The 14,362-nt window shown below is 41.6% G+C and overlaps 1 protein-coding gene across 3 annotated transcripts in view; it reads right to left on the minus strand.

The window, feature by feature from the left end:
• arid2 (AT-rich interactive domain 2) overlaps positions 1–14,362 on the minus strand; it is a 103,038-nt gene that overhangs the window by 9,572 nt on the left and 79,104 nt on the right. For all 3 annotated transcript variants that reach the window (XM_084330591.1, XM_084330593.1, XM_084330592.1), the window contains 5 exons: positions 12,574–12,737; positions 10,521–10,659; positions 9,709–9,791; positions 8,043–8,166; positions 3,208–3,299 (listed from right to left, as the gene is read on the minus strand). In XM_084330591.1, coding sequence (XP_084186717.1) covers positions 3,208–3,299; positions 8,043–8,166; positions 9,709–9,791; positions 10,521–10,659; positions 12,574–12,737 — 602 coding nt within the window. The remainder of the gene's footprint in view (positions 1–3,207; positions 3,300–8,042; positions 8,167–9,708; positions 9,792–10,520; positions 10,660–12,573; positions 12,738–14,362) is intronic.

The following is a 14,362-nucleotide window of genomic DNA, read 5'->3' on the forward strand; positions in this document are numbered from 1 at the left end:
TTCTAGAGCCAGGGTTATAGATTATGACATGCTACACCTAACAACAGCAAATGGTTTGCATATTGAAAGAGTTAGTGAGTATAAATATCTTGGTATATGGCTGGATGATAAACTCTTTTAAATTCCATATAGATAACCTAGCTACAAAATTACGGCAAAAGATTGGTTTCTTGTACCGTAACCGCGCTAGTTTTCCTATGTTCTGTAGGAAAAGAATTGTACAGGCTGTTTTTTTGTCAATATTGGACTATGGTGATGTCATTTACAGGCATGCGTCTGCGTCTACATTAAGGCCTTTGGATTCTGCCTACCACTCCGCCCTAAGATTTATTACGGGTGACAAATATGATACTCACCATTGTCTTTTGTATGAGAGGGTAGGCTGACCATCTCTCTCGTTGCGACGTAGTTATCATTGGTATCTTTTTATCTACAAAGCAATTATTGGCAAACTTCCACCTTATATTACATCTTTGTTGGTCTGGAGTGTTGTCACCTACCAAACTCGTTAGAATGATCGGCTTGTGCTCAGGGTGCCTCGAGTTCGGTCTGAGCTTGGAAAGTCTGCCTTCTCCTACGATGCTCCATACACATGGAATACCCTGCAAAAGACTCTAAAGCTCGGAGCATTCCCGTCATTCATGGAGTTTAAAGGCATTGCACTTGACCCATGTACTGAATCATGTAATTGTTTTTAATCCATCATTGTAGTAATTGAAATTCATTGTAATTAATAACTGTTATGATATTTGTGTCCTTTGTTAACTCGTCATCACTGTAAATGAGGGAAAGCTCAGTGCTTTCACGAGTATAAATAAAGGTTTGAAATGAAAATGAAATACAATATACTAATATACAATATACTATATAGTGCAAAGCAGAAATGGGATGAGGTACAATTTAGGTACAATTTACAGTAAGGTGTACTGAGGTATGGGTTGTAGTGCAAATTCTTTGCCAATAAATATAAAGTGTGTTTAGGTGTTCTAAAGTGTGTAGAGTGGGTGCTGTAGTGAGTTGTTTGTTTAAAGTGAGTGTGTGCGTGTTTACTTTTGTAGTGTTCAGATAACACTAATAACACTGAAATGCATGTTATGGATATGAAGCACTCAGGAATGTTTTGTTTAGTAGCAGGATAAATGTTTATACATTTAACAAAATCATTTATTATTGCACTATGTGAGAATGCTGTTCATCGACTACAGCTCAGCATTCAATACCATAGTCCCCTCCAAACTCATAGCCAAGCTCAGGGACCTGGGCTTGAACTATGACCTCTGCCAGTGGGACTTGGACTTCCTGACGGGCAGACCCCAGGTGGTGAGAGCAGGCAACTGCACCTCCTCATCCATCACTCTCAACATAGGGGCCCCCCAGGGCTGTGTTCTGAGTCCCCTCCTCTACTCCCTGTACACACATGACTGTGTGGCACAGCGGAACAACAACACAATCATCAAATTTGCTGACGACACAGTAGTGGTGGGCCTGATCTCTGCAAACGACGAGAGGGCCTACCTGGAGGAGGTCAAGGTTCTAGCGGGATGGTGTCAAGAGAACAGCCTCTCCCTGAACGTCAGCAAAACAAAGGAGATGATTGTGGACTTTAGGAGGTCGGGGGTCAGGGACTACAGCCCCCTCAGCATCGACGGGGCACCGGTTGAGAGAGTGAACAGTTTTAAGTACCTCGGAGTCCACATATCCGAGGACTTGACATGGACCTCACACATTGACAGTGTTGTGAAGAAGGCACGGCAACGTCAGTCAGAAGATCCTTAAGAACTTCTACTCATAATAGAGAGCATACTGACTGGCAATATCACCTCCTGGTTTGAGAATAGCACAGCACAAGACCGTAGCAGACTACAGAGAGTGGCCCGCTCAGCCGAACGCACAATTGGAGGGGGGCTTCCCACTCTCCAGGGCATTTACAACAAGCGGTGCATGGGCAAGGCTAAGAGAATTATCAAAGACTCGAGCCACCCAAACAACTGCCTCTTTGAACTTCTGCGGTCAGGCAAGCGATACAGGAGTCTCATGGCAAGCACAGAAAGACTCAGAAGAAGCTTCTATCCCCAGGCCATCAGGATGCTCAACGAACAATAACACTATGTAACAACCATCAAATGCACTCACGGCACACACACTCACTTTAAACATACAACTCACTGCAGCACCCACTTTAACCACTTTAGTACACCTAAGCACACTTTATATTTATCGGTAAAGAATTTGCACTACAACCAATACCTCATTACACCTTACTGTAAATTATATTGTACCTAAGTTGTACCTCATCCCACTTCTGCTTTGCACTGTATAGTATATTGTATGGTAACTCACTTCTATTCTACATAGAGCATTGTATATATATATATATATATACACTGAACATTTTTGTCTACGTACTTGACTTCTATTTTATACTTGCTATACTTATTTTATTATCTATTTTTGCCTAGCACAGTCTCTGGAGCGAAACAGAAAGAAGCATTTTGTATAAAAGTATTCTGTACTTCTGTATGACAACTAATAAAGAAACTTGAACTTGAGATTTACTGTTATAGTGAAATGCAGCAGGAATTCTGCTTTGTGTTTGTTGAGCAGTGGGCTTTAAGTTCATACATTTATTTTAATAGAAGCCTTAATTATAATTTGTCATTTTTGTATATATTTGGGTTAAAGCAATACTTTCAAATTCAGCTGTATTTATAAATTCATAAAGTTGAAATTAAGCATTACTAAATGCGTTTGAAATGGAATAAAAACAAAGTTACAACAAATTATAATTGTTTATATGCCTTATTTATCACATCTGTGACTATTATGGGCTATTTGAGTGATGGGGTGCTACTGGCGGGACTGCAGATAAACAATGCAGCCCCCCAGATTGAGTGTGGAAATTTAGTGGCTCTCACCATATACAAAGTTGCCCACCCCTGCACTAAGCTAACAAACTTTGTGTGGTAACGTTAAATTTACTATCAATGTTTCCAACTCCCTGCAACACGTCAGATCTCAAAGCAAGTTTCCTGTTTCATCGGCACAAACAACCAAAACAATTACGAAAAACCACTGAGTCCAGTTGAAACAGCAAGTAATCGATCACGGCCATCCCCCAATATTAACCTGGACATCAGGGATGGCTCAAGGACACCAGTGAAGGCATTACAACAACACTAGAAACCTTTGCGACGGCTCCACACTTACTTGCGACCGCAGTCGGAGTGCTTGGCGATGTTCTTTAGCGTTAAGGCAGCAGTTAGTCGTATGTGTTTGGTCATCGGCCCCTCCTTCTCGTCCTGGAAAGAGGGAGAGGCAGGTTATATTGACGTATTCCATGCAGTGAATCAGTGCCACACATGACATCATTTACATTTAGTCATTTAGCTGAATGCTTTTATCCAAAGCGACTTACAAGTTCTGTACGACAAGTCATCAGGAAGGGCACAACTATCAGCTGAGTAACAATGTTCATCAAAGTGTTGCATGCTACAGTGTAGGTTTGTTTATTAGGACAAGTGCATGACAGTAAGGTTAGTTAGGGTTAGATATTTTTTTTTTTAGGTTTAATCATGAACTCAATCGGGGCCATTCACGTAATATTACGTGTTTGCCCAACAACCGTTGGGTGCCAACCACGTAATATTACGTTTTTGGTTCGTTTTTCTTTTTTTCTCGATTTTAATATCCTATTCAATGCCAGGGACCCGTATGTTGCCGTTAGAAGGCCTACTGCGACGTAGAGGGTGCAGTACCGGCCAGATTCTCCCAGGTGGTAGTATCGAGCTGCAGTAAACCCTGTTCCAGACCCTGTGTTACACTGAACGTTTTTTTTTCTCACCGATTCTCTGTAGACGGCAAGGCTAGATAGAGGTTCAATCGGTCGCATCCAAACGTCTACGGGACATCCGATGCATATGCTGTGGTTGGTTATGTCGTGGGCCAAATGGAAATCGGATGGAGCAGATATCGATCAAACAATTGGAATATTATTTTTGGAATACTCCCGATCAAAGGTAAGGATAATCTGACGTAAATTCTGGCTTGATTGTGCAAGGTTTTCATACCGATCCAGCTGATACTAGCGTGTATAGGCAATAGTGTTGTCACAATACTGGAATTTCGAACTTCGATACGATACCTTGAAAAGTAGCGATATTCAATACCATTTTCGATACCACAGGGAAAAAGATTCAATCTTAAAACGTATTTTTTCTTTTTTAATATTTTTCTTTTCTTTTCTTTTTTTAATAAATATTGCTTTTGTTGCTGGTTGATTCTCCTCAGCTTCTCTCTGGTCCTATAAGAGAAGATAAATATAACACTTTTAAAACCCTTTGTTTATCTTTAGATCACACATTTAAAAATAACTGTTCATCTCACTTCAATAATTTTTATTGCAGAACATGGTATTTTCTCAAGCAGACAGATGTAAACACTGTAATCTGTGTACCTGACAAACTGAACTGTTTGTATTACAGTCATATTCCGACTTAACTGAATGCACATGTGTGTGTGTGGACTACTGTACTATTACAGGTATTGAAATGAACAATGCAACTTCCTTATACAATAAAAAAAAAAATAATAATAATAATTAAATATCGATATTTCGGGAAATGAGTATTGAAACCATTTTAAATATTCAGAATAGATATAGGCAAGAAACGCCAACGCAAATAGTAGAATTGGCCTATATGGCTATTACACAGCCTTTCAGGAATTACCCCATAACGCTGTAAAACCATACTTATATTCACCACGGTATAACACAGGAACGTATGCATGGAAAAACGATCTCTTTTTTGCATCTTGAAGAAGAAGAAACAGTGTCAAATTACTATAATATTGTATCCATGGCTATAATATAGTAGGGCTGTCTTAAATACTTCGAAGCTTCGTTCGATGGCATGAGCTTCGAACATTAAAAAAAAAATCGAAGTGTAAAAAAATTAATAACAAAAAATAAAAGGGGGCGGCTAGGTGGTGCTGTGGGCAAGGCGCTCACCACCAATGCAGGAGACGCTGGGTTCGAGCCCAGCTCTCCGCATTGCTATCAGCTTGGCTGGTCGTTCATACTAATACAATTGGCAGTATTAGGGGGCGGGAAACTGATGGGTGGGGATCGGACGTTGTGGACAGCGACTCCTACAGGTCGGTTGGTGCGCCTGCGCAGCAGAATCAGGAAGCGACGGGGGCGGCGTGCCCTCCAAACGCAGACCCCCAACGCTGAGAGATCGCGCTGTGCAGGTGAAAAGATGAGACTGCTGCTTCCTCGAGTACCGGAGGGGACACGTGATGTAAGGCTTAGTCCACATTGCAGCCGGCTTGTGGGAGGCATGGCCTAACAACGTTCGAGACAGGGGAGGGTAGAATTGGACGATACGAAATTGGGATGGGAGAAAAATAGAAAATGGGAGAAAAAGTAGATCAAACTCAATTTTATTTTTATTTTTTTGCCTCCAAAATGCAAAATGCATCAGTTGTACACTACGGCAACGCCACACAAAACATTAATAAGGCTATGCTTATGCTGCTATGACTAATGTGTTACCAAGTTGGCTAATTTTATTGTAATCATCTGCTTTTGTAGGTGCATTGTCTGATATAATTATAAATTAAATATAATATAATAGTTTGCTTGATAGACGAAGGTTGCAACATAATTATGTAATGTCATGTCGTTGGCTGTGAGAGCAGCCCCACTGCGCAGCCGAGTGAAACCTTGTTGGCTGCGTCACAGTCACGAAAGGGGCTACTTAATTAATTAATCCAATCCACTTTATTTATAGAGTACATTTAAAAACAACAAAGTTTACCAAAGTGCTGTACAAGTCCCACAACATAAAAAAAAAAAAAAAAAAAATATATATATTTTTTTCTTTTTCGAAGCTTCGAATTAAAATCGAAGCTCGGCCCCGAAGCTTCGATTGTCAAAAAAAGCTTCGAAGGTCAGCCCTATAATATAGAATATAGATTTAGCTCTACAAACAAGGTCACGCAGTCGTATCTTTTAACGCTTGGCCCAGCTACAGCGGTCCGCGTCTATTGGCTGGCACTGATTAAGTTAACACTTTCAGTGCCGGCCGTGTTTTCCTTTTTACCCCGTTGAATGCCACCATCCACGGCCAACGTTAATATCACCTAATCTATGTTTTAAATTATGGCTATGTGTCTAATCTGCCCGTCGCTTATCAAAGACTCATTTTCCAGTCAACAATGGCAAGGCAGATTGTATTTTTATCGCTTCATTTCCGTTTGATAGCATTTTGAAAATCACCCGTTTTCCGGGGAAAAACAACCCATGCCTATGATAATCGCCTTTTACTGGAATATTCCAGAACGTTGTCATTTGTCTGCCTATTTATGAATCGTTTTCAAATAAACCCGAGAAAAGCCGTGAGTGGCACTCAAAGTGTTAACCCTTTCTCTGCCACGCTTATGTACATCCTTATACCATCCTCTGCCAGCTCTATTTGTCTATGGAGATGTTCCCCTTCTTTGCAGGGCTATAACTTTTTAAATTGTATTGCTAAATTGACATTACTATGGCCCATTCAACGTCAATTATCTATCGTTTAGGATGTAGCAACGTTCTACTTTTTCATTCACATATTCATACTAAAATACGGTCTAAAGTATAAATATGTTTTTATCGTTTTCTGCAGCATTCTGCAGAACGTGATTTATAGCCCTAAATGCATTATATTGATGATCAAATACAGTTTGATAGCGATCGGCGGCAGATAAAAAATTTCAAATGGACGTGCTTCTAGAAGTTACTACTCATCATCTGATGTTGACCGGATGGGGGGGGGGGGGGGTCGTTTATAATTCCGTGGCCAACGTTAGAATCTTATGTGTAAAATGTTATTTAATATACAACTATGTTTTGATTCATGTAGTGTGGGTGATATGATCATCAGAGCAGTTTGTATCAAACACGGTCATAATAAACGCTGAAACTTACCCCAGTCTCCTCGGACCGTTGGGCGATGAGCGTGGAGCAAAAAGATTGCTATTATGGGATGTTGAAATATGCGATCCATTTCCAGGTTGTATAATAGTATATACGTCCAAATCATGTTGTTTATCGAGTTATTGGTAACGGATCGCTATCCATTGTGTCGAGCTCGAGTCCCGGGAGCTATAGAGAGTGGTCGGACCGAATTTGGATGAGCACCAGTTTCCGTTTCCGGTTTACTGTTTGGGCGATCCGCCACCAGATGGCGCTCTTGAACCGTTGGAGAGTTGAGAGGAGATCAACAGTAGATCTCAAGTCTCCGCGGGAGAAATATGATTGCCATCACAGATTTTTGAAATATTGATCTCACTGACGTGTTACGGCGTCCTTGGCGATTAACGGGTTAATAGACCTGTTCGCTGTTTACAAACATACCATGTTCGAGCCAATCAGCAATACCAACTGAGTCACGTGACTAAGTTGCCCCGGGCCAGCACGAGCTGCTGCGCCAAAAGAAGTACAACGGGCCTCTATGGAGAAACCTGACTAAACGTTGTCTGGATGTCATTTGGCCAAATCAGCATGGCTGTGAGTGCGAGTCTTTCACCTTTTACATATCTAGCTTTGGCCTGGATTGATTGTTTAGATCGCTAGCATGGCTAACAAATGCAAATAATAATAATAACTGGACTTTTGAAGAAGTCTTTAATCATCATGCAGTGACACACATGCGATGGGCGGCACACACAGGAACACACATATTTTTTGGGGTATATATAGTAGTCTGCCCCGTTGTTCTGACCAGGATTACCTTCCTTTTTGCCCCCTTGATGCGCACACACACAGAGTCTGATGTATACAGCGAACAGGTCTATAGCAACCAATACCAGAGGTCCCGTGAGGTGACTGAATATCTGAATAACGGTTAAAGCAACAGTTGTGATTGGAGGATTCAAGAAAAGAGCAGGGTTTAAGCAACAGGTGTAACGGTAACAACAGTTGTGATTGGAGGATGAGGGGGAGAGGGGTTTAAGCAACAGTTGTGATTGGAGGATGAGGGAGAGAGGGTGGTACTCACAGTGAAGTCCCTGAACACCAGGTTCCGGGAGCCCCTGCGCAGGGCCATGAGAGCAGCGCTGGGATGATTGACTATAGCTTTCTGTGCTCGCGGTGCTGGAGAGCTGCCTGCCACTGGTGGAGTCCTGGGGGACACAGGGGCTGCAGTTAGAGAACTATTCAATAACACCGTCTGTAGTGTGGTAGTGAAAGGGTTAACCTTCTGTAGTGTGGCAGTGAAAGGGTTAATACACTTGGTGTAATGTGCTGCTGTATTATCTAGGAAAATACTCATTCCTGATTGGGACTCGGTGTCAGGAGATACTCAATATTAAATGAGTCAGATCAGATACTCAATATTAAATGAGTGAGATCAGATAATCAATATCAAATTATTCAGATCAGATACTCAATATTAAATGAGTCAGATCAGATAATCAATATTAAATGAGTCAGATCAGATACTCAATAGTAAATGAGTCAGATCAGATAATCAATATTAAATGAGTCAGATCAGATACTCAATATTAAATGAGTCAGATCAGATACTCATTAAATAACTCAGATCAGGATCGGGGCAGACATCGGGACATCCCTAATTGAGGCATGTCACACGTTTGAAAAGTTTCCAAGTTCACTATTATTAAGATTATACTGTAAAAGTTACATCTGGTCTCTGTACCAATTTGGACAATGAGCAGGCCAGATCTATAAAATAATAGACAATGTTTTTGTTTTTTTATCCACTTTTTCTCCCATTTTCTATATTTTCTCCCATCCCAATTTCGTATCATCCAATTCAACCCTCCCCTGTCACGAACGCTGTTTCTTGCCTCCCACAAGCCGGCTGCAATGTGGACTAAGTCATACATAGCACAAGTCCCCTCCGGTACTTGAGGTAACAGCAGTCGCATCTTTTCACCTGCGCAGCTCGATCTCTCAGTGGCGAGGAGTAACGCGTGGGAGGCTCACGCTGCCCCCGACACTTCCTGATTCTACTGCGCAGGCGCACCAACCGACCTGTAGGAGTCGCTGTCCACAACGCCCGATCCCCACCCATCAGTTTCCCACCCCCTAATACGGCCAATATGTATTAGTACGGACGACCAGCTAAACTGAAAGCAATGTGGAGCGCTGGGATCGAACAGGCAATCCCAGCGTCTCTGCATTCGTGGCGAGCGCCTTGCCCACTACGCCACGTAGCCGCCCTTAATAGACAATATGTTTTAAGTGGACTAGCTGATGTGGCATTACAGAGTAATATCAGGTTGGTACATTACAGAGTAATATCAGGTTGGTACATTACAGAGTAATATCAGGTTGGTACATTACAGAGTAATATCAGGTTGGTACATTACAGAGAGTAATATCAGGTCGGTACATTACAGAGAGTATATCAGGTTGGTACATTACAGAGTAATATCAGGTCGGTACATTACAGAGAGCAATATCAGGTTGGTACATTACAGAGAGTAATATCAGGTCGGTACATTACAGAGAGTATATCAGGTTGGTACATTACAGAGAGTAATATCAGGTCGGTACATTACAGAGAGTAATATCAGGTTGGTACATTACAGAGAGTAATATCAGGTTGGTACATTACAGAGAGTATATCAGGTTGGTACATTACAGAGAGTAATATCAGGTTGGTACATTACAGAGAGTAATATCAGGTTGGTACGTACAGGGAAGCGTTCTGATTGGGGCTTTGTGCCTGCTCCTCTAGCTTGAGTCCAGCCAGCAAGGCGTCCCGAGAACAATGCTTATCCTGGAAGTGAAACGATAGAAGAGTTTTCAAATCAACATTTTCTTTTTTGTTTCCATCCCTTTCAAATTCACGTTGATATTTACTGTAAATATATAAAACCAAATTCCTTGTTTTAGAAAGTCTTCGCACCTTAGTGCCTAAAAGTTCTATATTCAGATTATTTGATTGTCACTGTTTGTCATTGTTTTTTAAATGTACATACATTCAGAAAAACGTGAGATTCTTGTTTTTCCCGGCTCCTCAACCGTAGTAGATTTGTAATTTATCTAAGATTTCTATTTATACAAACTATGCTATGCAAACTGTATAAATAGCTAAACTATATGCAATAAACTAAAACTATAGAACTAAACAATACACAACGTATATCCTATCTATACAAACTATGCTATCTGTATAAATAGCTATAAACTATATACTATAAACTAAAACTATAAACTAAACACAATACACAACGTATATCCCATCTATACAAACTATGCTATCTGTATAAATAGCTATAAACTATATACTATAAACTAAACTATAGAACTAAACACAATACCGGTATGACTGTGTATGAACAAATAATGGACTCTGTAAGCGATCTGGGGTCACTGGGGTGTCATGAAGAGCGCTATATAAATCCAATCCATTATTATTATTAATACACAAGGTATATTCTATCTATACAATACAAGGTATATGTAAAACGAAGATGATGATGATGTTGGCAGCACAGTGTCTTGCCTGTAAGTGGGTGATGAAGGAGAGTCTCTGGCGGGGGAAGGGCTCACACCCCTCCCACAGACACTGGCCGGTGTAGGCCTCCTTGCCCCCGTGTTGCGTGGCCGCGTGGTAGAACACCTTGGACGGCGTCTCAAACCACCTGCAGGGAAGCAGACATGGGTACAGGTGAGAACGCATCCTTTACGGTTCATTGAGTCAACGGAAATTATGACTAAATATGGTCGTCAACAAAGCCCCCCCCCCCCCCCCCCCAGACGAGACGTTAATGTAGATCATGAGACACTAACGTGACTAAATAATTAATGCAACGTCGTTGACTACAAACGACACAAAATGTAGTTTACAAAATAAAAACGTGCCGAAATCTCTCTTCGTTTTAAGACGAGACAAAATAATTATAACTTTTAGAATAATTCATGTTATTATTAGAGCTGTATTTCCGTTTCCTGAGTGCAGCCAAGCACGTTGATTAATTTCCTCACTCGTTATTTTGTTCTAAGCCAGCATTCTAGATAGCAGTAACTTGCTGCACACGGCATGGGTTCAATGGAACAATGGCGGGGCAACAGGGTCTCGTGGTCTTGTATGCAGTGGGCTTGGACTTGGCAGAATGTCTTGTTGAAAGTGAAAGACGAGGAGGAGACTAGTTTGAAACTAAATGCTACGTTACCGTTAGCATTAGCAACTAGCTAGCGGTCAAATCATCTCTAATTCATTCTCGCATTCCCTTTACTTCTCACGCTGGACAATTTTTTTTTTAATCCTTTATTTATCCAGGAATGTCCCATTGAGATACAACCAGATCTCTTCTTCCAGGGAGTCCCGACCACAACAAGTTTCAACATAAAAACAGGGCATATAGAATATACAGTACATTAAACAAAAAACATACAAATCAGGAAACAGGAATGCAGGATGCAGGAAACAATCCCACTGCTGCCACCAATGTATTTTCTTTTAATTGTCTGTTAATGTCGCACCAAAATACCAAAAGAAATTCCTTGTGCAAACTTACTTGGCAATAAAGACCTTTCTGATTCTGATATACCAGCATATGATCCTTCCATATACCTACTTATACACCTGCTGATATAACCCATATAACTCTATGATAGAGTTGTATATAGTGTTATATATATATATATATATATATATATATATATATATATATATATATATATATCCGTCTGTGTACAGACCTGCATAGAATCCTTTACATATCTGTAGATACTATATCTATACATATCCCTTACTAATTACTAGTGTCTTTATACCTGTATCACTGTACATATTAATACTACAACTCTGTACATACATCTGATTAGCACTATTACTCAGTAGTACTAATTTATACCCAGTTTAATCACCTGTACATTGTATATTACTATTTCACTTTACTGTCACATGTGCACTCTGGTTGGATGGCAAACTTATTTTCGTTGTACTATACTTGTGCTGCATGATGACAATAAAATATGAATCTATACATGCGGTAAATATAAATATATACACAGCACTATTGTACATGCTATCATACAGTTATATGGGTAGACTATAGTATGAGGTAAATATGTTTAGATGCTAAATTAATCTCATTGTACTTGTACCCTGTGCGATGACAATACAAATGTAATCTAATCTAATGATGGGCCTTTTGTGACCTCACCCTGGCGTGTCTCTTTACCGCCACCAGGGGGGGTCATGGAGGCAGAGCGAAGCCAGACTGAAACTTCTCCAGTAGTTGGTTGGAGTTTATGTGGTCCTGAAGCTGAGCAGCAACTACCTTCTCCAGCACTTTGGACAGGAATGGGAGGTTGGAGATGGGTCTGTAGTTGGCCAAGACCTCCGGGTCTAGGGAGGGTAGTACTCATTTATATATTTTACACCCAGTTTAATCACCTGTACATTGTATTACTACTACTGCACTCTGGTTGGATGCCAAACCTCTTTTTGTTGTGCTGTATGACGACAATACATTTAAATCTACACCAGAAGATAATAATATGTACGACAGGGTTTTCACCGTAGGGCGACGGATGACGTTCCAACTCACCGTTTACAGGACTGCCAGAGACACTTGAAGTTCTGGCCCGGCCTCCGCGGCTCTGAGGGTGCTGCGGGGGCCTGGTGTGCCGAGGGGCTGCCCTGGACCTGGTGCGCTGAGGGGGTCCCCTGGGCAGGGTGCCTGGCCGGAGGGGGGCAGGGCGTCGCGGTGGGCTGCAGGGGACGTCCAGAACATGAGTACCTCCGACGAAGATTCGTTCTTTTAAAAAACAGCTCAAAACCTGCCTTTTAAATGAATTATTATCTTTATTATCTTTGGGATCAAATAAAACAACAAAAAGGTAAAAAAAAAGAAGACGTATGTTTGTTAGCAGAGAAGTAACCTCAGTCCGTCTGTGGGCAGAGGATGTTCTCTCGGCTGAATCACTGTAGGAGGTGGGTATCGGCGAGAACCACATGGTCTTAACTGGTCTCACCTTCTTAACCTCCGGAAAGAAACTAGAGACCCACAGAATGATGCCAGTGTCTTGACACAGCGAGGCTAAAATACACCAGGTTACAATAAAGAGGGATTCACATAATAGTAAAACCCAGGCTTTGGGGACACAGCCTCTCAGTCTATACACAGCCTCTCAGTCTATACACAGCCTCTCAGTCTATACACGGCCTCTCAGGTCTATACACAGCCTCTCAGGTCTATACACAGCCTCAGTCTATACACAGCCTCTCAGGTCTATACACAGCCTCTCAGGTCTATACCAGGGGTCTCAAACTCAATTTACCTGGGGGCCGCTGGAGGTAGAGTCTGGGTGAGGCTGGGCCGCATCAAATATTCCACAAAAAAAGGGTTTCAAGTATTCAAAAAAAAAGTACAGCTGATCCAATCTTCTCAATCTTTAGCAAGAACACTATTATCTTTTTATTAATATGGTTTTATTATTATCCTAAAGTAAGTTAATGTAGATGACTCAAAAGTATAATTGCCTGTATTATAAAAAAAATAGGTAAAAACCATATTATGCGTTTTCATCAATAAATAAATGCCCCACATTTTTTTATAGATTGGGGGCCCCACATTTTTTAATAGATTGGGGCCCACAAATTGATTCTTTCATGGGGCCCAGAATCTCCAGCTACTCCCCTGGCTGGGACTCAGGATGAACGCATATTTTTCCGTCCATTCACGTTTGAATTGCAGTCGACTTTTCTTTTACTAACCATCTTTGAAAATGCCATATTTTTCTGCTGGCTGCCTGCTGGCGAAAATAGGCTAATAGCTACATTTATCACAGAGATAAAACTGGGAGCGAGTTTACTGTAGATGCGCCGTCAACTCTGCTCCGACTTGAACTGAAAGAGAGAGACGACTTGCATTCCGTGAAGACCCGCCCTACTCCCCTACTCTGCCTCTGATTCGCAGACTGTGGGTGAGGGGGAAAAACGCTGACGGGACGCGTATGTGATTGGACCAGACCCGTACACAGACACACAGTGGCAGTGCTGCGGGACATGCAGAGCACTGCTCGCAGAGGAGAGAGAGAGCGAGGATGCATTTGCTTCCACTTTACTTGATATCACTCCGGAATCACGTTTCAACTAAGTCACTAACATAACGTTGCTGTCATGAGCCTGCGCTATGGTAGCCTACAAGTGGTAAAATAAATAAAACGTCCAACTCTCGCACAACGACTCGGCAAACAGTTGCGCGCGGGCCGCATTAACACTAAACTTTGATGTCCAGTAGGGGGCCGCAAAATATCATCCCGCGGGCCGCAATTGGCCCGCGGGCCGCGAGTTTGAGAGCCCTGGTCTATACAGCCTCAGTCTATACACAGCCT

Source organism: Notolepis coatsorum (genome assembly GCF_963971535.1).
Source record: "Notolepis coatsorum genome assembly, chromosome: 15".
Lineage (NCBI taxonomy): Eukaryota > Metazoa > Chordata > Actinopteri > Aulopiformes > Paralepididae > Notolepis > Notolepis coatsorum.